Source organism: Hibiscus syriacus, unplaced genomic scaffold (genome assembly GCF_006381635.1).
Source record: "Hibiscus syriacus cultivar Baekdansim isolate YM2019G1 unplaced genomic scaffold, ASM638163v2 tig00110410_pilon, whole genome shotgun sequence".
NCBI classification, from domain to species: domain Eukaryota; kingdom Viridiplantae; phylum Streptophyta; class Magnoliopsida; order Malvales; family Malvaceae; genus Hibiscus; species Hibiscus syriacus.
Genome location: NW_024062726.1, coordinates 793,871 through 816,259, shown reverse-complemented (window position 1 = coordinate 816,259; position 22,389 = coordinate 793,871). Strand labels below are relative to the sequence as shown.

The window sequence follows — 22,389 nt, the reverse complement described above, 5'->3', positions numbered from 1 at the left end:
CAAGAACTAAGTGGGTCAGAATATCCAAATGGAGGCCCTCTCTAAACTTCAGACAGAGGTGACACTCTGTTGACAACAGCTCTGGTACATATTGGCTCAGAAGGAGGAACTTTGCTTCATATTCAAACACTGTATGGTCCTCTTGTGTCAACTGGATGAACTGAACTCTACTTCATATTCTAATAAGCAATCTCAGGTAGGTCACTTTGACTACAGAGACATCTTGACAGTCTCTCACCAGTCTATGGCGTCGTCTTTTAGCAAGGAGATGACACATTCTAGCATACCCTCAGAGGTGAGGTACAGCTGGCGAAGAATCCTAATGGTCTCTTTAAGCAACTAATCAGCTGTTACAGGATCATCGTCTCTTATGTCGAAGAAATATATGGTTCGGTATCTTTGAAGCCTCTCAATTGGGATCTCTTGAGGTGCTACTACAGGTGGAGCTGGCTGAACTGGTTGGGTAGGTAAGGTAGAGATTTTCTGAGGCAGGGCTCTAGCTATACACCTAAGGGTCTCTGTTAAATCTCTAAAGAGGGTCACCTCCTCGACCCCTGCAGCCCTATGCTCCTCAAAGTTTATATCGGGGGAAAATTAATCACCTAGATCATCCGTAAAGGACACCTAACTCTCATGTCTACCTTCCTAATTGTGTTATGGGCTCTCATCCATCTCTAATCTCTAAAATTTAAACAATAAGAGGGGTTACAGTTAATATTTTCAGAAGCAGAAGAACTCTTAACATCCCTAGAGGCATGTATATTCATAAACTTTTACTGACTCTGACCCGCGAGTCTTAGGAACGTCTTAACCTGATGCTCTGATATCAATATAATTATAACACCCTATACCAGTACGACACACAATTGACTAATGAGAGTGCCACACGGAACCACTGGAGTGACTAACCCAAATCTTTCTTTATCATACTCAAAAGAAAACATTTATTAATAATTATTTGTGATAAAATAGACAATAACTTTCATACAAAACAATTTACAGTCGAGAGCTCCCAAAATATAGTTCAAAATGTACATGACATAATTTAAAATAAGTTACGACTCGATATACAAAATAAGGGTTACAAATATACATACCCTTTAAGAAGAAACCAAGACATACTCTGCTCCAAAAATCTAAGTCTGGATCTACTCGACACAAAAGTTCTTCAAGTAATCCACTTAAGAATCTACGCAAGGAAATAAATTCCAAATACTGAGCTAACTAGCCCAGTGCCACACTAACAACTAAACATACTAACAAGAGTTCATTTATAACATGCTCAAACAATTGATAAAAAGGTATAGTGAATCTATTTAATTTGAATCATTAGTGAGTATCCTTGTGATACTTACTCTCTACACTATGGAAGACATCATGGTGTGGCTAGCCCACCCCTTGCGAGTGTCGGACCTTGCGTACTAGTTAGTCAGTTTAAAGTTCCTTGCACACTCCCTAAGGATATCCGAACTGATTCTATACTTTGACACCCTAAACTAAAGGAACTCAGTCGTCTGATTCATTTCCCGAGCATCAAACAAGCCCAGTCTTATTTATCCCTACTTTATCTCGTTTCTATGTTTGTTTAAGCATTATTATTGTTTCCATTTGTAGTCTAATTTGAGAGTAATTATAGAGTTCTTGGGAACCTTATTTCTCTATTATAAACCCCAAAAAATCCTTAACTTAAAATGTACGTTGGTACCGATACTGGCCTTTTAGTATTGATACTAAACTTTTAGTATCAACAATTTGCCTTACATATCGATACTTTACCCTATTATTTCAAGCTTTGAAAAGAATAGTATCAATACTCACCTCTTAGCATCGATACTTCCAAAATAGGGTACCGATACTAAACAGGGTATCGATACTAAATTTGACTCGATGTTTTGAATATAATCTCAGTACCAAGAATAGTACCTATTGCATCGGTTTGTTAAAAATTCATCCTTAGACATGCTGTAATATTAGGCATCTTTCAAGAATATCTATTTTCATTAAAAAAAAGCATTTTTTTTCAAAAGAGATGTAAAGCAATGCTGCCCAGACTGCAAAGCTGTGCTTGATGAGCCTGCATTATGCTTGTTGTGTGGTAGATTATGCCCTTAAGTTGGAAAACATGCTGCAGGTGAATTTTCAGCTCTCTTGTTTTGCTGATTTTGTGCTTACATGTGCATTCATCCACGATTCTTGCTATATTAAATCTGAAGCACTCACCTTTTCCTACAATATTTTCCTTTCTAGTGATAGTGGATGTATGGCTCATGCAATGACCTGCGGTGCTGGTACTGGTGTATATCTTTTGATAAGGGTATTGATCGCCTAGTTACTTTCTTGAACTTCTAACTCTATTTCATGAAAGTTGCTAATAGTCTTTTATTATTGTAATAGAGAACAACACTTTTGCTGCAAAGATGTGCTCAGCAAGCTCCTTGGCCATCCCCATAGTTGGATGCATTTGGTGAAGAGGTTAGTCATTTTCCTTTTATGAGTAAAGATTGTAATAGTTATTTTGTTTGGAAACTCAACCGCAAAGCAACTAAAATAGTTATTGCTAAGAGCGTTACAGGATAGAATGTTGCACCCTCCTGCCTCTTATACTCCTGTATACCCGCGAAGGATGATTGTGATTGTTACCAGTGCCAACTACATAAGGTCTTAAATTTAGTAGGTCTGGAAAGTTCATGAGCCATTTTGGACCTTGCTATGTGTTAGAAATTAAGAAGACAGAGAAGTTGTTTGGCATTTATGTGCCTTAGTTTCTATGCTTATTTCAGACCTAGTGTTGCTAAAGATAAATTAGGTTGATGGGAGAATAACTCATGATGGCATGAAGGTCCAATGCAGCAGTTACTGCAGTCATATGTCCCTCAATGCACAGAGGAAATCAGGCAACTTCATTCTTTATTTCTGGAGTGCCCTTTGATGGGAATATATCCTGAAAAGAAATTTGAATAACTGATATGAAAAAGCCAAAATAGATATTACTACTGAGAATGAAGGATTGTGTTTTCTTGAAATCCAAGGGGGTGCATATTCTCAGTTTCTCACCCTACCCATGTCATTATTTATCAATAAGAAATCATTTAATTCCCCGTGGATTAATATTCAATTTTATGCAACTTGCACATTTTGGATGATTGATTATTTAAGGCTGAGGTACTTGATACTCTGTTTGATGCCAATTTTATTGAAACCCAAGGGGGTGTATATTCCCACCCTACCCAAGTCGTTATTTATCAATAAGTTCTGTTTAGAAATTATATATTTACTTGAAACTTCCATGCGATATCAGAATTCATAATCTGAATTCCATATGGGATGTAATGGCAGTGAATCTTTAAAATATAAATGTGTACATGTTTGCTTTTTATTGTGTTTGTATTTTCTTTTTTCATATCATTGAAAGGGTTTCTTTATGATCAATTTGTGTTATTCTACTTCGTTTTCTCATTTCAGGATATCGAAATGCATAGAGGAAAACCACTGTATACGCTGCTCTAAGTTACATGGTGACTGGGCCTTCTTTTTGCTTTGCTGTTAATGACGATAGTGGTCTTTTTTCCTCCTGGTTTTCATTTTAGTGCTCTGATAGGTCGCTTCTCATGGCCTTGATCGGAGTTCGAAGGTTCTTGGACAAACTACCATTGGTACCTTCTTCATGGTTTAGTTCGGTTTGATGATCAAGCTGGTGATTGACCTTTCTGTTTCTTTTATTCCTGTTTCTATTTGCTTGCGATCATGAATATTCTTGTTAACGTCGGATAAACTATTGGATTCAGGTGACGATGCATTTGAATCAGACATCAAGTGCAAAGAAAATTGCCGAACAATGTTTTTAGCTTCCATAAATTATTGTGCAAACTAAGTAAGGATCTTGGATTATGATGTTGGCATATATGTCCATTATGGCTGGACGTACCGGTAATCAGGTCTGTTTGTTGAGCTTTGTGTGTTATATTACCATTTCTTTTTAGTTTTTAAGTGACAAGCATTTGAAAATGTCGTAACCGGTTTTCGTCCGCGCACGAAATTTTACTCGGCGGGAAAAGTGATGTGAATAAATGGTTTTTAAAATAATTTGGGAGTCGCCATCGGCCTTTTGGGTCAGGTAGGTCGAATACCTAAAAATCATCCTTTAAAAGAGGTTTTAAGAAAACATCGATTAAAAGATAAACTGATCTACGTTTTAACCAAAAATTCGTTCTTTTTAATAATAAAAAGGGACTCGTGGTCGGTTACGTTTAGGGAATGATTAACACCCCTACAACGCCCAAAATTGGTACTTTTTAATTATGAATTGTCTCTAATAATAGATTTTAAGAATTCAAAGATATATTTAACTTATAATATTTTTTATTTCAAATTTATAATTTTATAAAAATATATAAATATAAGAGATATCTAATTATTTAGAAATATCAGAAAAAAGGCTTCTAGGTGCTTTAAGACAGCTCTTTTCTTCGATATAAAATAAATAAATATCAAAATATGATTATTTCTTAAAAGTAATTTATAAAATTAAATAAATAGGATTTTTATAAAAATAAATAAACATATTATTTATTATATATATATACATAATAATAATAATAAAAAATATAAAACATAATTAAAATAATGAAATTAAAACTATAAATAAAAAAACTAGTAATTAACTTAAAGTATTAAAATTAGTGACTAAAATAAAATTATCTTAAATTTGAATATCATATTAAAATAAATTAAAAACATGCATTCGAGATAAAAAAATTAATTATTAAAATTAAAGGATTAAATCAGTAATTTACCTAAAATATTTATAATTACGGTTAAGGATTAAAATACATATATATAAAATTCGAATACCGAATTAAAAGGATCTAAAATTTGCTTTAGTGACTAAAATGTAAGGATTACAAACTAGGATGGCTGCAGAAATGGTTTGGCTATGAACGAAATTATAGATATACCCCTCCCAAAATGGCGTCGTTTGGGAAGGGGTATAAATACCCAAAACCGGCTGGCCCTACGGGCCATTCTCTCATTTCTTCCTTTCTCTTCTCTCTCAAAGCTGAGAGAGCCAGAGTTCTCTCTGGCTTCTCTCTAAAACGAGAGAAGCGGCACCGGCCGGTAGCCATTCGCCTCCGTTAATTTCGCCGCCGGCCACCGTATTCGGTGGCCGGAAATTACAAAACCCACCCCAAATCGAAGCCTCTATTTTTCTATACTCAAATCTAAAGTTGTTTTAGCCTAAAATCTTACCAAAACACGTAGATCTACCTCCGATGTTTCGGTTTCAACGGCGTAGGGAGGCTCTGATGAGGTAAATATCTCGGCTTTTCTCTCTTTGTTTTCTGGTTTTGGCTTACTGTTGGATGTGGGTGATTGTTTATTGCTCTTTGTTTACTCGTTGTTTCTGTTCTCCGTTCGTTTTCTTCTGCCGTGGCCCTCCGTTGTGTTTTTGTAGGATTCGGTGGCTTTTATAGCCACCACAGAGTTCTGTTTGGACCGGTCTTGAGAGGGAAAACCTCAGTGAGTCACCAAAGCTAGGCTGGTGACTCACGGTAGGGATGGCTGTTGGTTGCCATCTGGCATTCTGGAGTGTTCCTTGAGGCGGCGGTGTGGCAGCAAGGCGTCGGCAGCAGCTGGTTGGACCATCTGGCTTGGGAAGTGTCGGCAGAGGCGGCTGTTGGGAGTTCTTGGAGGAGGCGGTAGCAGTGCTAGGGTTTAGAAACCCTAGCTAAAACCCTAAATTAGTTTAGGGTTTTAGTTGGGCTTCCAGATTTGTAATTGGGCCCCGATTTTGGCCTGTTTGTAATAATAATTTAATAATAATATAATATAATAATATATATAATATTAATAATAATAATTTTAATAATAATAATAATAACAAAATGGAAAAAATTAGTGTTTACAGCTGCCCCTCTTTGCTTATTCTTGTGTTAACAGGAATAGAGCAAAGACGGAAAAACAATAATTTTTTTCATTTTTCTTCTTTTGAGTAAGACTGAAATGTTGAAAACATCATTCCAGAGGTCCTAAAAACATCATGCATTGTAGGACTCACAAATGTGGGAAATAGTTTAATAAGTAAGAAACTATGGAAATCGTTTTCTTACTATTCAACAATTTCATTTTAAGAAAAGATTGAATGAGAAAATATGGAAAATCGTTTTCTTATTCTTTTTTCAAAATAACTTTTTGATTGGGTAACATGCCCCATTTCAAAATAACTCGAAATAACTATCTCAAGCGAGACAAATCTTTGTTTTAAGAAAAACAATCTGAAGTGAGATAAATTTTTGTTTCAAGTGAAACTGTCTCAAGCGAGACAAAATTTGTTTAAGAAAAACAATCTCAAGTGAGATAAAATTCTGTTTCGAGTGAAACTGTCTCAAGCGAGACAAAATTTATTTTAAGAAAAACAATCTCAAGTGAGATAAAGTTTTGTTTCGAGTGAAACTGTCTCAAGCGAGACAAATTTGTTTTAAGAAAAACAATCTCAAGTGAGATAAAGTTCTGTTTCGAGTGAAACTGTCTCAAACGAGACAAATTTGTTTTAAGAAAAATAATCTCAAGTGAGATAAAGTTATGTTTCGAGTGAAACTGTCTCAAGCGAGACAATTTTGTTTTAAGAAAAACAATCTCAAGTGAGATAAAGTTATGTTTCGAGTGAAACTGTCTCAAGCGAGACAAATTTGTTTTAAGAAAAACAATCTCAAGTGAGATAAAGTTCTGTTTCGAGTGAAACTGTCTCAAGCGAGACAAATTTATTTTAATAAAAACAATCTCAAGTGAGATAAAGTTCTGTTTCGAGTGAAACTGTCTCAAGCGAGACAAATTTGTTTTAAGAAAAACAATCTCAAGTGAGATAAATTTTATTTGAAAACATCCTGCACTGTAGGTCTTATGGATGTGGGAAATAGTTTACTAAGTAAAAAAACTAAGAAAATCGTTTTCTTACTTTTCAACAATTTCATTTTAGAAAAGATAAAATGAGAAACTATGGAAATCGTTTTCTCATTATTTTTCAAAATATCATGTTGATTGGGTAACATGACCCAATCTCAAGATAATGCTGTTTGGAAATAGTTTACTAAGTAAAAAAACTAAGAAAATCGTTTTCTTACTTTTCAACAATTTCATTTTAGAAAAGATAAAATGAGAAACTATGGAAATTGTTTTCTCATTATTTTTCAAAATATCATGTTGATTGGGTAACATGACCCAATATCAAGATAATGCTCATTCTTGTGGATTACGTCCATATATTCTTCAGATGTTTGCATGATTCCTGTATTTGCGGTTTTGAATTCTACCTTCTTCTTGTAAGGTATTTTCATCATGAATCTTCTTGTTCTTACGAAGATCTGTAAAACTTTATGTTTGAATGCACTCAGATGTATCAATGTAATGCATTATCTATTGTGCAAATGATGTTCTTATGAATGCATAAATGTTGATGCAATCTTAATTTGACTTCAAAGTGGTGAACTTGGTCTTCCTTCACTTGATCATTTATTTCTAGGGTTACTTTGGATATCAGTGTAGCAACCTATGCCATCAAGCTTGCATTTTGCAGAATCATCTGATCAACTTGTATCTTGGTGCCTTATTTGCTTCATTTAAGTCTCAGAAGAAATGTTTCATTTGTGGAACTCTTGTTGTAATCAGAACTAGGATTTTGATGCCCTATTTTGTCTTTGGTAACACCGGTTTTCTTTGTCTGGACTTGTGTAGAAATCTAATAAAGCTTTCATCTTTGAAAAGAGAATCTATCATCTTTAAAAAGAGAATCTATCATCTTTGAAGAGTGTAGATGTAGAGATGTTTGACTCAGTAGGGATTAATTAGGAGAGTAGAGTCTGATCCAATTTAACTCTTGAAACACATCACAAGGAAACTTTATTCCAATTTCTTTCATGTCTTCACATCTAATCAGATCTCGAATAAGGCAACTTGGACCATATCATGTCGAGATGCTTAACAACAACCTGTCGTTCAACCTTAGTTGGCTCCACTAGTTTCTTGTTGTCAAAATTTCAGCTCTCCTTCTGTGGAAAGAAATCTTCATCATATCTCACTTCTAATCTTGGGGTTGAAGAAGAAAAACTTCATCTTGGATCAATAAATGGAAACCATATGATTGCAACATTGGTTCAGCACCATAATCACTGGTTCGTAAAACATTTGACAATACATTCATCTTTTCCTGTGGTTTCTGTCGAGATGTAAAACATTTGAAAACACCTTCTTCCTTTCTTGTGGCTTCTGCCCGGATTTCTGGTCAGGGAGGCTCTTTCGTAGCGCTTAGAACTTTCTTATAACGTCACAAGACCACTTGAGAACAAAACTCAATAGGAATAAAAATGAGATGCTGGTGTGACCAAAAAGTTGATCAAATTCTCAAGATATGCTAGTGATGAATTGAAAAAGAGATACCAATTGATCTTGATATTGTCGCAGGCAAGGGTAAGTGTGATATTGATCACTTTTTCTTCTGTAATGAGCGTTGTAGGAATTAGAAACGCATAAGCTATAGGGGCCATGTCCAGAAAGAGGTTCATGTAATTCTTGCCGCTGGGGATGAAACACACATGATAAACCAAAATAGATGAAAACTCAGTTCACCCTGGCTGGTAATAATAATCCCAATAACAACGTGAATAACATTAATGTAAGTGAGTCGAGTATTCCTTTCCAATGTCATCAAATAAGTAAAAAACTGATGTGAAAAACAGCTTCATAATCCCAACAGTATGGTTGAAACTAACTGCCATGAACCTCAAAGAAATATTTTCAATTATCACTGATACAGAGAATCCAAAATTCAAAGCTGAGATCTTGAGGAACTGAACCCTGGATTGAGTAGTCTCCTGGGGATCATTTTTATTCATGCAACTGTGATGTAGCTTAACAAAGATCACGCTATCATGTGACACATGGTTTTAAGAAGATTGGGTATTTGAAACCATACTTGCTGAATAAATATTTGTTCAATAACAGGACCCTAATACAACTGCCTGATGAACGAAGCAATTATGTGTAGTCAGCTCGACTGTCACTGTTTCATCATTTTCATTCTTCATATCTTTATGTCTCATTGGAAATATTTGTTCAAGTCAATGATCTTGACACAGAATGATATGGGCCTTCAGCATGCCCCAACATTAGCTAATTCAAGTGTTCAAAATGCATCAACAGTCTTGATTCTGATTGAAAGGGGCTTTCAGCATGCCCCAGCATTTTGCTGATATAAATATTCAGAATACTTCAATATTCATGATTCTGATTGAAAGGGGTTTTCATCATGCCACAACATTCGCTTCTTGTTAATTTGAGCCTTCAAAATTCCCCATATGGATCTGTCTGAAAGAACCTTTAAAATGCCCCAACATTTGCTGATACAGATGTTAAAAGTGTGCTCAACATTATTTATTGTTGAGATGAGCTTCCAAGAATGCCCAAATATTCATATTGCTGTGAGCCTTCAAAATGCCCCAATATTCTATTTCTGGTTGAAATGGGCCCTCAAGATGTCCCTCTAGATCTGTCTGAATTGGGCTTTCGAGATGTCTCAATTTTCTATTTCTGGTTTACTCTCGACGTCTGTTTGACTTGAATATCATGATCCCTACAAGGTTCAATTTTGACAATGCACTGTGGTGGATACTTGTGGCTTTATTCGTGCTCCAAATCTGTTTATTTTGAATACTCTCATTTTGGTGTCACTAAACAGCAGTGTTGACAGGTAACTGGAAGAATTCTCTTCATGTTATCACAAACTTAATAAGTACTCAATTATTCTGACATAAACGTCTGAGATATGTGTCTTCTGAATGAGGTGACCATTTTCTGTATCTGGAGGGATTTAGTCAGACAGAGCAGTATAAATAGCTTGGTAATCCGTTCCAAGCTGACACAGTGGCTTATCATCTTTCAGTGAAGGCCATCTCTAAAATATACTTTTCTGTGGGAGAGAAACCAATTTATGCAAACAGTAATATGATGCAACAACAAGATTACATATACAGTGGTACATGCTTTTGAAAAATCTGCACCCATGCAACATGTTGATTCTGATAACAACTCATCTGATTATGAAGCGATCTTTCAGGATAATTTCACAGATATTGATAGTTCTTTCTGATACCGAGGAAATCCTGAATTCTGATTCTGATGAGGAGAATAAACTGTTATTCTTGACGAAAATGGGTACTCAGAAGCTGAGACTTCAATAGCCATGAAGAGATGTGGTCTGAATTCATCAATTGCAGAGTTGACAGATTCTAAATTCATCAATTACAGAGTTGACAGATTTTATATGTGCTGCTCAAATATCAAAGGCTACTGACGCACTTCTTCTGGTAGAAGATAGGAAGCAATTATGCAATGACCCTAATAACAAGCAAAGACGAAACTCTGGCTATGATTTTTGGAAAAGGAAGAAACAAAGGAAGCTTGAAAAGAAGCTTCTTAATGAAGACGATCATGCAGTTCATCTTCCTAATCCAATGATTGGTTCTGGGGTTCCTACCGAACCAGATCAGATAACTCAAAGAATACTTCCAGAAGATGCTATTGTGCCTCCTTATTTCTACTATGAGAACGTGGCGCTTACTCCAGTTGGTGTTTGGACCAAAATGTCACGGTACTTATACGATGTAGAGCCATTCTTTTTAGATTCAAAATATTTTTGTACTACTACACGGAAAAGGGCTACATTCGTAATCTGCCAATTGAGAACAGATTTCCTCTTATTCTGCTTTCTCATTGCACCATACATGATGCTTTTCCATTGACAAAGAAATGGTGCCTTCCTTCGAGTGTCTAGAAGTATGTTCTTGATGAGTGCTGAAAATGGAATCTGGTATGGGTTGGAAGGAATAAAGTTACTCCACTTGAACCTGATGAGGTGGAAATGCTTCTAGATTTCCCTAAAAACCAAACACGAGGAGCTGCTAGAGACACGTTTTCCAGTGATATCCATGTCCTATTTTTTTTTTCTGGGATCAGTGATGCAGAGGCCGTCTTCTACTGTCTTGGCATATCTTTGAAAACAGATATGCAAGAACTGAATGATGATCGGTTGGAGCAATTGATGAGTAGATTTGGCGAATTCGACCTTGTCGTCAATGGCATCCAGTGTAACAACCTTATTGGAAATCAGGATGAACTAGAAGATTTTTGTTGGTGCATTTTCTTGTAATGACTGCCACAGTGACTGTCTCTTCTGCTGCTCCAAAATACACACTGCCATATCCCACTCTTCCCTAACCATGGAAAGGTTTAGTTGATGGTAAAACTGGTTATCTCATCTTTTGGAATCCTGTATGGCATACAAATGTAGAATTTGTTCCAATGTTTTATTCTGAGCCATATGTTCTCAAATTCGAATTCAGCAATCTTCTGAAGGACATAATGGATATCATCTTGAAAAAAATGATGATCGGCCTAGAAGAAGTAGCAATGATGTAATAAGACTTGAGCCAGCATCACGGTATAACCAGAGTGCAGGTAGTGACTTGTTCATGGCTCTATGATGTAATCTTCTAGAAAACATGGATTGATGGCTGGGGAAAATAATTTGTCTGGTGATGCTTATTGCCCTCAGCATGAGATAAACGATAATCTTTCTTGATGAGCTGCTAATAATGTCATAGGAGAGTGTCACAAGTTCAATTCTCCAGACTTTCTGGCTTTTTGGACCACTTGCCTTCAAAAATGTGAAGTGTTTCATCATTCTGGCGTCATTTTTTTTTCTACAATAGAGGTAGATTACGCAACAACTTGCTTCAAGGACCTTCTCCATTTGAGACTGTCCTGTTTGAAAATGTTTTTCCTCCTTTCTTTATTGAAGAATGAAAGAATTTTGTAGAATGTTGTTTATCATAGGTTCACAATAAAATCAAATCATAAGCATGAATTCAAAGAATATCAAAAGAATCAACAACTCTGTAATGTTTGAGAATTATAATTCTTTGATAGGTATCAAGATTTGATTTGGTTTCAGGATGGCCTTCCTATTTTCTATGGTTACATCTATTTAAGATGTCACTCATCTCTCGCTCTTTGTGAACTTTGTCACATGTCTCACTTTGAGGACTTGGTATTTTAATCGGATGCGTACAAAATGACGCAACTAGGATTGCCAATCACTAGACCTTCTAGAGTCCTTCCATTTCAATTCTCTGGAATCTTTCATTTAGACTCATCTAATCAAAGTAGTGCAAAAATATCAGTCTAAAAATGAAATTTCTGAGTGATTGTGTGAAGTTGACTATAACAGGTGTTTCACAACTCCCTTAGTCCATCTCTTAACACATTTGCCATTTTGGCTAGCTGAATTCAGCTTTATTGTATATAATAATCACCTTTATCAGGTTAATTGAAACTTATCCATAAAGCCGGGGCGATTAACCAATGCTCTAGAGGGACAGTTTTATTGCATATAATAGTATAATAGACTAGCTGAATATTATCCATAAAGCCAGGGCGATTAACCAATTGCTCTAGAGGGACAACTAAAGCTTTATTGTATAATAATATAACATGGGTGTTCAAATCCAATTTCTTAAGCTTGTTAAGAAGAACCTGTTATAGTCTAGGTGTTTTGGTGGAATTCAGAAAATCTCTTTGTTAGAATTCAATTCTCAAGCAACTGACTTAAACTAGATTTACCTATTTGTGAAGATTACATTCATCATCGAACGTCATCAATAGAAAAATACTCTAGTCGGTTTTGTAATGTAATACACCAACGGTGCCCCATGTTGTACGCTCCTATATATAAATATCAAGCCTTTTTGTAATTCCTTTCAATAGGAGTAGGCTATCTCATATTTGTAATAGGATAGTGTTTGGGTGTATTTCTTATGAGGTAAGGTCAATGGTCCTTGTTTTTCTGGTTTTCAATCCTGATATTCTGTCAAAGATTATAACTCTAATCATGAAGAACTTTTTAATCCAGTTGATATTCAAAGAACTGCAAGATTGCAAAATTGACTCAATGCTCATAACCTTAATAAGCAACACAAATTTATTTATTGTACAAAAAGCGGAGAAAGGAACAAAAACAAGTTCAAACAGGATGCTGAAAATAGAAAGGTACTACAGTGGTAGATAACACTTCCACTTATTTATTTATCATGTCACATTACTCCTCGAAGGTCCATGCCCCTGATTCAATTAAATTCTGAACCTTGCGTTTTAATGCCCCACAATTCTCAGTAGTATGCCCCGTACTTCCCTTGTGGTAGATACATGTTGCATTAACTTCATACCTTTCAGGAAATGGGGGATTTTTTGGTTTAGATTGAACTGGAGTCACAAGATTATGATGAACCAGTAATGGGAGCAATTCCTCATATGTCATTGGAATTTCATCAATATGAGCTTTCTCTCGAGTCATTCTATAATATTTGGTCCCATGATTAGTTGAATAAGACCTCACTGTATTGATCTCAGATTTTCTCTCGACGTCAGTACTATCAAAGCCTCTTATCCTGCCATTCTTGATAGTTATTTTGATCATTTCTCCACACATGACGATGTCAGAGAAATTATTAGTGGCAGTCCCTATCATGTGATTGATATAGGGAAATTTTAATGTATTGATGAACAAAGTAGTGAATTCCCTTTCTGTTAATGGTGGATGCACTTGAGAAGCAACGTCTCTCCATCGTTGTGAATATTGTCGAAAGTTCTCGTTGCACTTCATATTCATGTTTTGCAACATTATTCGATCAGGGGCCATATCAGTCATGTGCTTGTATTGACCCAAAAAGGCTTGAGCTAAGTCTTTCCAAGAACGTATTTGAGTACGTTTTAGCTGATTATACCATTTGGATGCAGGTCCAGATAAACTATCTTGAAAACTGTGGATCAACAATTTTTCATTCTCCACATAGCCAGTCATGCGACGACAATACATGGTGATATGAGATGAAGGGCATGTGGTCCCATTATACTTCTCGAAATATGGAACCTTAAACTTTGGCAGGAGAACTAGGTCAGTGACCAAACTTAGTTCTTTGGCGTCAAACCCACAAAATGACTTAGTTGTCTCTTTTGATTTTATGACCTCTTCTATATTTTTCAGACGTTGGATGAGTTTTCTCTTCTCAACTAATTCATTTGGGTCAAAGATCTCATTATCAGTACAAAATTCATTTAGCTTTAACCCAGAAGCAGTAAGACATTCTGTGGGGAACAAAACTCCAGCCTGATATTGTGGGTCTTTAACATTGAATTGAACTGGTGCTTGGGTTTCCTGATGCGCAGAAGTGTGCCCCGGAATGTGAATAGATGTAACACCAAGAGGATGTGTGGGGTTTTCAACAAGACTTTTCCCAGTGGTCAAATGTTTCCCAATCATTTCTTCCAACTTGTTCAGTAGATTGATCTGAGAATTTGTGATATTAGTTTCAACTTGTACCAACTTGCTCCTTAATTCTTCTTGCGTCTCTTTCTGCTCTATCTCAAATTTGGCTAGCCTATCCTCAGTTTCTTTATACATTTTCCTTGTGTCGTGCTAAGCGTTTTTGCTTCAAGTAAGAACCAAGATCACTTCGGTTGAAATCCCTCTTTTAATGAATGAATGGTCTCGATTTTAATTTTATAAAACATTTCATAAATTATTTATATGCATATAACAATATTTAAATAAAACTGAAATGTAAATGTCAAAAATGTAAAAAATGGGAATGTAAATTGTGTAATGTAAAAGTATAATTGCAAAATAAAAAATGCAAAGATGCAAAATGCAAATGTATGTATGAAAAGGTGTTACTCAAGAGTGATCATCTTAGAACATATTTCATTGAACACAAAAGTTTCGGTACATCAAACAAAACTTTTATATATAAGGATATCTTTTACTTCTAACTTCTCCAAAGCCCAGTTAGTTTCCATTCATGCTCAAAAAGTTGAGTCTTCAGTCTGCTTCATCTCCTTGTAAAATCAGCGAAATCTATTACTTAAGAACCATATTGCTTGTCTGGACTGCAACTTCTTCCATGACATTCTCTTTCATCTTCTGTGTCATTTCTCGGAGTTGCTCATTTTCCCTTGTAAGAGAACTTTTCTGTCCAAGAAGTTCTTGAACAAGATCCTCATATATGTTGCAGCTCTTTTTCAGCTTGGTGACCCCTGTTATCCACTCTTCTGGGGTACTTCCTAGGCCAACATTTTGAAAGGTTTGACTGATCTTCTGAAAATCTTCATGCATGGTTTTCATTTCTGTGCTCAATTTCTTATTTTGGTCGTTCAAGTCCTTCAAATAACATGCTTGAGCTTCATAAAAACCTCCACTACTCTGAATGCCCTGACTGATGTTCTTACCATAGACTGCTTTTGGTATCAATCTGGTAGGATCTTTGTGTAATACTTTTGGTATTAATATAACAGGATCTCTGTGTGCATTGCTCGCTTCCATCCTCGGAGTTTCCTCAGGATGTCTTTCCTTGGCCGCATCATATTTTGTTTGATCATAAAACTTTTTGTCCATTTACGATTTCTTTCCAATTTGATGAACAGTCTTTCAAGTCAACACCTTTTTGATTATGTCATGATTATGTAATGCAGACAAAAGAATATAAACAAATTAGAACAATGTAACATGCATGGAAAAATAATAAAACAAAAATAGAATAATTAGTACCAATTAATGAAAAGAAAATTTCTATTTATCAAGGTATAAATCTTAACCTCATGCTTTCTAGTTCCATGCATTTATTAAAAGACAAAAAATTAAAACTTATTTCTCCTTTTTGTACACCTATGAACAGAGGTTCAGTACTGTCTTAGATCAGGTGAATTTCTAGGGTTTATTATATGCAGAATTTCAGTTCTAGGAGTAAAGGTACTCGAATCCTTGTTGATGCCCCTTTGGGCTGTCAACCCTCAATCCTAGTCCATTACAAACCTAAACAGATCGAGTTCAATTCGAGGGGACACATTTCTCTATGCCTGACATGGAGAATAAATTCTTACGAAGACATAGAGCATATGAACCCCGAAAGTTACTTGCTAAGTCTGACACGGAGAATAAATTCTCACGAAGACGTCGCTTTCACTCCCACTTAAAAGGGACAAAACTCAATTATAGAGCTTTATGTTATGCAATGCAAGTGTTGCGTGTGAGGAGAAATGTTCAAACCTCTGACAGAAAAATAAATAATGAAATAAAATACTTGCAAGTAAAATGAAATATTAATAATATATATAAATACTATGAAAATAATAAGTATATAAAAAATTTGAAAAGAAAGAATTATAAATTAAATATCTGAATTTTAATTTATAATTAATAGAGACAATTTATAATTGATTTTTAAAAGCTTGACTGATCCCCAGTGGAGTCGCCAAGCTGTCGTAACCGGTTTTCGTCCGGGCACGAAATTTTACTTGGCGGGAAAAGTGATGTGAATAAATGGTTTTTAAAATAATTTGGGAGTCGCCATTGGCCTTTTGGGTCAGGTAGGTCGAATACCTAAAAATCATCCTTTAAAAGAGTTTTTAAGAAAACATCAATTAAAAGATAAACTGATCTGCGTTTTAACCAAAAATTTGTTCTTTTTAATAATAAAAAGGGACTCGTGGTCGGTTACGTTTAGGGAAGGATTAGCACCCCTACAACGCCCAAAATTGGTACTTTTTAATTATGAATTGTCTCTAATAATAGATTTTAAGAATTCAAAGATATATTTAACTTATAATATTTTTTTATTTCAAATTTATAATTTTATAAAAATATATAAATATAAGAGATATCTAATTATTTAGAAATATCAGAAAAGAGCTTCTAGGTGCTTTAAGACAACTCTTTTCTTCGATATAAAATAAATAAATATCAAAATATGATTATTTCTTAAAAGTAATTTATAAAATTAAATAAATAGGATTTTTATAAAAATAAATAAACATATATTATTTATTATATATATATATATTTATACATAATAATAATAATAATAAAATATAAAACAATAATTAAAAATAATGAAATTAAAACTATAAATAAAAAAACTAGTAATTAACTTAAAGTATTAAAATTAGTGACTAAAATAAAATTATCTTAAATTTGAATATCATATTAAAATAAATTTCCATACACGAAATTACAGATATACCCCTCTCAAAACGGCGCCGTTTGGGAAGGGGTATAAATACCCAAAACCGGCTGGCCCTACGGGCCATTCTCTCATTTCTTCCTTTCTCTTCTCTCTCAAAGCTGAGAGAGCCAGAGTTCTCTCTAGCTTCTCTCTAAAACGAGAGAAGCGGCACCAGCCGGCAGCCGTTCACCTCCGTTAATTTCGTCGCCGGCCACCGTATTCGGTGGCCGGAAATTACAAAACCCACCCCAAATCGAAGCCTCTATTTTTCTATACTCAAATCTAAAGTTGTTTTAGCCTAAAATCTTACCAAAACACGTAGATCTACCTCCGATGTTTCGGTTTCAACGGCGTAGGGAGGCTCTGATGAGGTAAATATCTCGGTTTTTCTCTCTTTGTTTTCTGGTTTTGGCTTACTGTTGGATGTGGGTGTTTGTTTATTGCTCTTTGTTTACTCGTTGTTTCTGTTCTCCGTTCGTTGTCTTCTGCCGTGGCCCTCCATTGTGTTTTTGCAGGATGCGGTGGCTTTTATAGCCACCACAGAGTTCTGTTTGGACCGGTCTTGAGAGGGAAAACCTCGGTGAGTCACCAAAGCTAGGCTGGTGACTCATGGTAGGGATGGTTGTTGGTTGTCATCTGGCATTCTGGAGTGTTCCTTAAGGCGGCGGTGTGGCAGCAAGGCGTCGACAGCAGCCGGTTGGACCATCTGGCTTGGGAAGTGTCGGCAGAGGCGGCTGTTGGGAGTTCTTGGAGGCGGCGGCAGTAGTGCTAGGGTTTAGAAACCCTAGCTGAAACCCTAAATTGGTTTAGGGTTTTAGTTGGGCTATCTGGTTGGGCTTTCATATTTGTAATTGGGCCCCGATTTTAGCCTGTTTGTAATAATAATTTAATAATAATATAATATATATAATATTAATAATAATAATAATTTTAATAATAATAATAAAAACAAAATGGAAAAAATTAGTGTTTACAGAAAGCATTGCCATTTTTATCTCTTTGTGCAGCTGCTAAGGTTTTCGACCCGTATTCAGTGTGGCAGATTTTGCCATTAGCTTCCGCTGTTTTGCCTTTTCCTGGATGTATAGTTGAACTGAAGAACGAATCCTCTGCGCATAAGTGCTTGAATACCTTGACCCAGGACGACGAGTCTTCAGTTGAACATCTTGTGGTACACTTGATGGGAGATAAATGGTTTCTAAAGAGAAAGTATTGGATCTTAAATGAGCTTCCTTAGTCGATGTAAAGTAGTAAAATATCTTTGTCAACTTTTTATGGGCATGTAGTTTGTTGTAAACGGTTTAAAACTTCACATGACAGCAGCTCGTCCCTTAAACATTTTTCTGGTTCTAGTCGATGGCTACAACTATTTAAACTCCTCATGTGTTTGCTTTTATGATTTTAAATGGCTGGGATTGTTGCGGATTTTGGTTGGTTGTTCAGATGGTCGTGGACGGGTTGGCCTCGCTTTAGCCTTTAATTCTGATGAGGGTTTAGGGTGTATGAGTCACTCAAGCGCTTCATTCTAGCTGGAATCTGAATTGGCACTTCTATCATGAAAAAGGGCCATTTTTTGTGTAGTTTGTCGGGCAATACTCGTTTCACGGTGTCTGGGATAACAAAATCTGGAGCCAACTGGCTTCCTTGGTTTGGATTCTGCACCTGGGGAGACACATAACCAACTTAAAGAGAACGAAACAAATGGAAATGTGTTAAATCAAAAAGCTTTACTACCCATAGTTCAATCTTATTGTAAAAGCAAAGTTTGGGAGGGAAATGCTTGATGAAACATCTGATGTGCGTAAACACAACTTACTTTCAATGTGGAAAATCACAGAAAAAAAAATTGAATCTCTGTACTTCTTGTGGTTTTGAAGTGGGAAATGGAATACCATAATTTACAGTATAATCCTATGTGACCGCCATCTTCTTTGCACGCAAGCAATCTTCGATAGGAGAACTACCATTCACTGATACATCCAATGATTTTGTATTTTCATCACGCCTCTCCTTATCAAATGTGAACTCAAGTTGTCTCTCCACGGACTTAAAAACAGCAGTTCTTTTAGATCTTAACCGATATGGAGGCGATGCATTAAATGCGGTACAAATCAGACCAATGTTGCTATTACTTTGAAAAGTTGGACTTTCGCACGAAATCCCATCACGAAATCGAGCCTGTTCCTGACTATTTTCAGTTCTTTCCTGTGCACCAGGTAATTGAATCCTATTTTTGGCAGTTTCCTCATTCGGTTTTCCTATTTTATTTGGACTGGTTTTGCTCTTTCGAAATATAGAAGGCGTATTCGGGAAGGTCTTAGCAGCAATTCTAAGAATAGACTCGGGACTTCGAGCACCAAAACCACTGCCCTTCACACAAGGCGGAGTGAAGAAACTTACGGGTGACATGATAGGAGTAGAGCTCACCTCATGCTGCATGCCTTTCTTCTTTAGATGATCTGAATCTAAAGAAGAGCCAACTTGTAACATAGGTGGCTCATAACATAAAGGACCATACGTCGGAGTATCACACTGTAGTTGCACTCCAACATCTTTGTCTTCGACAACAGCACCAGAGCTGATTCGTCGACTCTCGAACTTCGCCATTGACTCTGAGTTACAGCAGCAAGGATTTGCATCAAATGAATGAATCCTGCATTCTGCACTTTCAGTATCAACTGATTCACTTGGAACAACACTTGATGAAGCCGCCATATCATGAACTGGAGTACAGTATTCCAACTGATCTTTTCCATCTTCCTCTGGCTTACATGTATCCGTAGTTCCTGAAGACGTTTGAACAGTTGAATCCAATTCTCTTTTCGAATAAACAAGCAATTTTTTTGTTGCAGCAGGTGTATCGAGATCCTTATTCTCATTTTTAAGAACAATCTTCACAACAGGAGGAAGCTTCCCTGTAGCCAAGTAGAAATCTAACTTCTTCTTCATGGAACTATTCCAGTGATTCTTTATGGCATTATCAGTTCTGCATAAACAAAAATCATTAACATGTCAAAAGAGATTTCAGAGTAATTTACGACAATTCTTTTTTCAAGTAAGATGGAGTAAGCTTTTGAATCTGAACCATGTAACAAATGTTATAAACCATGAAGAAACTACCTTCCGGGTAAAACTTTAGCTATTTCAGCCCACTTGTTCCCATATATCCAGTGGGCATTCATGAGGGCCAATTCCTCCTCTAACGTCCAAGCATCCTTTTTTATATCGGGATTCAAATGATTGTGCCATCTGGGAAACATCAATTAGCATGTTAAAAAAAATCAGCAACATCAATAGCAACATTAACAGAAAACGCAGGCATCATTGAAATGGAGGAAAGTAATATCAAAACCTTCGGCACTTTTGAGAACTCTTAAACGCAAATGAAAAGAAGTAAAAAGTGAAATTACCTCTCGCGGCATTGTTTCCCTATCCGACCGGGCAAAGATTTGGCAATAACGGACCATTTTGTGGGCCCATATTTTGATACAAGCTCAACAATTTTATCATCCTCCTGGAAGGGGAAGCCACAGAAAATTGTGTTGGTTTTGTGAACTGCAACCATAATAGAGCATAGAAGAATGACATAAAATGCATACCTCTTGAGTCCAAGGTCCTTTAACAAGATCTGGATTTAGGACCTTCTGCCATCTATGTAGACACTGAACTTCTGATCTATCAGGAAAAAATTCGGCTGCGCAACCATATTCGAATATCAAGACTGTTATTAACAATTACCACAAAAGGATTCATGACCCTAATTTTGTTTTTGGTCTGAGAAAATCAAATGTCAAGTCTGTCACATTGGAAAACGAAGGGCAGTCGATAAACACAGTTAATAGAGAGAGCAGATTGTGAGGATAACCTATTTTTTTCCAGCTCTTCCCCTTAAAAGCTGCAACAGCATTTCTTAATGTCTCATCCTGCAATGGATGTAAACAGAAAACGATGTTAAAGAAAGGCACCAGTTGCAAAGAATGAACATGAGTAACCAGTAAACATTGATACAACTTCTACCAAAATAATAGCATCAATATAGAAAGGTGCACTGTACCTCCTCTGGCGTCCAGCCACCTTTTGCTCGTCTAATAGGGCCAGTGGTCCTCCTGAAAAATCAGTATGAACAATTACTCTCAGCTTTCAAGGTAATAAAACTCAATAAAAATCGGTTAAACAGCAAGTCCGGCCACTGAAAGGATCGGCTAAACGTAATCTACAACAATGAACTCGACCAGAAACAAAAGTGTGTATAAGTAAAAGCAAAATCAGCAGAACCAAAAGGTTACATTTAACATAACAATCCAACCCAAATTGTGATTCAAATAAGCACGCATTGTGAAACGAGTTGAGCTACAAGAAAAACTGAATAAAGGAAAGCTAAAGAAGTTATGTTATTAAGGGACAGTACCGATGATTTGGTGATGATGGTGCTGGACTGGATATAGCTGGGGACTTTACATTTGCACTGACACCGCCTTCTGATACAGAAGAACTTGATGCGGTGGGTAATTGTTTATTCTCAACACAACGTTCGTCTATCTTCAACTCAGCCATATCCTTCTACAATGATCTCAAAACCCAGAAATTATAATCAACACCAAATTAATAAAAAAAAGAGCTTAAACCTATATAAAATGACCAATCCAATCGCTCAAAATCCCATCTTTTAACCAAAATCCCCAATCTCACCACCGTCAATCACATAAAAAGAAAAATCCCAGATCTTGCAATTCATTAATCAGATCAAAAAACATAAAAATCCCACATCATTTTAAACATAATTATAGGGTTTAAAACCCAAAGAGAAGAGGTACAAAAATCTCAAAGGAACTTTTAACGAATCCAAGGCACGTGAAGTTCAAGGAACATGATCAAAACAGTGAAAAAAATAAATAAGAAAATCAGCAACCCGCAAAGGAAAAAAAAAGGATTTTCAGAAGATTTTTTAATTCAACAAACTTCAACACACCTGAGTAGCGGGAAACAATCTCCAGCTCCTTCAAAAAAAATTCCTTCTCTTTCAAGCCAAACAAGGAAACAAAAATTAAAACGTTTCTTTGTTCAAAAGAACTCCAACGTTTCTTCTTTGTTTCGAAAAATCGAAAAATCCTCGCCCGTTGAAACAAAGGGAGAGAGAAGAAAAACACAAAAAAGGGAGAATAATAAATATAAAAATTATATTGAAAAGATTTTTTAAATATATAATTGTAACGTTAACATATATCTACCGACGTCTCCGTCAACTGCCGTTGTTGAGGGTGAACGTGTTTTTTATGATTTAAATATG

At 35.8% G+C, this 22,389-nt stretch overlaps 1 protein-coding gene and 1 long non-coding RNA gene across 2 annotated transcripts; one reads left to right on the top strand and one right to left on the bottom strand.

Annotated features, from left to right (window-relative positions):
- The first annotated feature begins 2,027 nt into the window (after window positions 1-2,027).
- Window positions 2,028-18,123, top strand: LOC120124009. Its single transcript, XR_005516242.1, has 7 exons — window positions 2,028-2,131; window positions 2,248-2,314; window positions 2,395-2,472; window positions 3,463-3,515; window positions 3,599-3,694; window positions 3,786-3,935; window positions 18,110-18,123. It is a non-coding gene; the product is annotated as an uncharacterized LOC120124009 (long non-coding RNA).
- Window positions 18,124-18,812: 689 nt separating this feature from the next.
- Window positions 18,813-22,164, bottom strand: LOC120124018 (transcription factor MYB3R-3-like). The gene is made up of 8 exons (XM_039142788.1): window positions 22,072-22,164; window positions 21,511-21,662; window positions 21,157-21,208; window positions 20,968-21,025; window positions 20,702-20,796; window positions 20,513-20,616; window positions 20,223-20,351; window positions 18,813-20,088 (listed from the first exon to the last, which is right to left on the bottom strand). Exons 2-8 carry the CDS (start codon window positions 21,654-21,656, stop codon window positions 19,014-19,016), a joined length of 1,659 nt encoding a protein of 552 aa, XP_038998719.1. The 5' UTR covers window positions 21,657-21,662; window positions 22,072-22,164; the 3' UTR covers window positions 18,813-19,013.
- Between the last annotated feature and the right edge of the window lie 225 nt (window positions 22,165-22,389).

What these genes read in the sequence shown, in the direction of transcription:
- LOC120124018 (XM_039142788.1), bottom strand. Translation starts at nt 21,656, where the DNA reads ATGGCTGAGTTGAAGATAGACGAACGTTGTGTTGAGAATAAACAATTA. An exon ending in GGGAAACAATGCCGCGAGAG is followed by an intron (nt 20,352 to 20,512) that starts GTAATTTCACTT and finishes GATGTTTCCCAG; the next exon opens with ATGGCACAATCATTTGAATC. An exon ending in GCTAAAGTTTTACCCGGAAG is followed by an intron (nt 20,089 to 20,222) that starts GTAGTTTCTTCA and finishes TTGTTTATGCAG; the next exon opens with AACTGATAATGCCATAAAGA.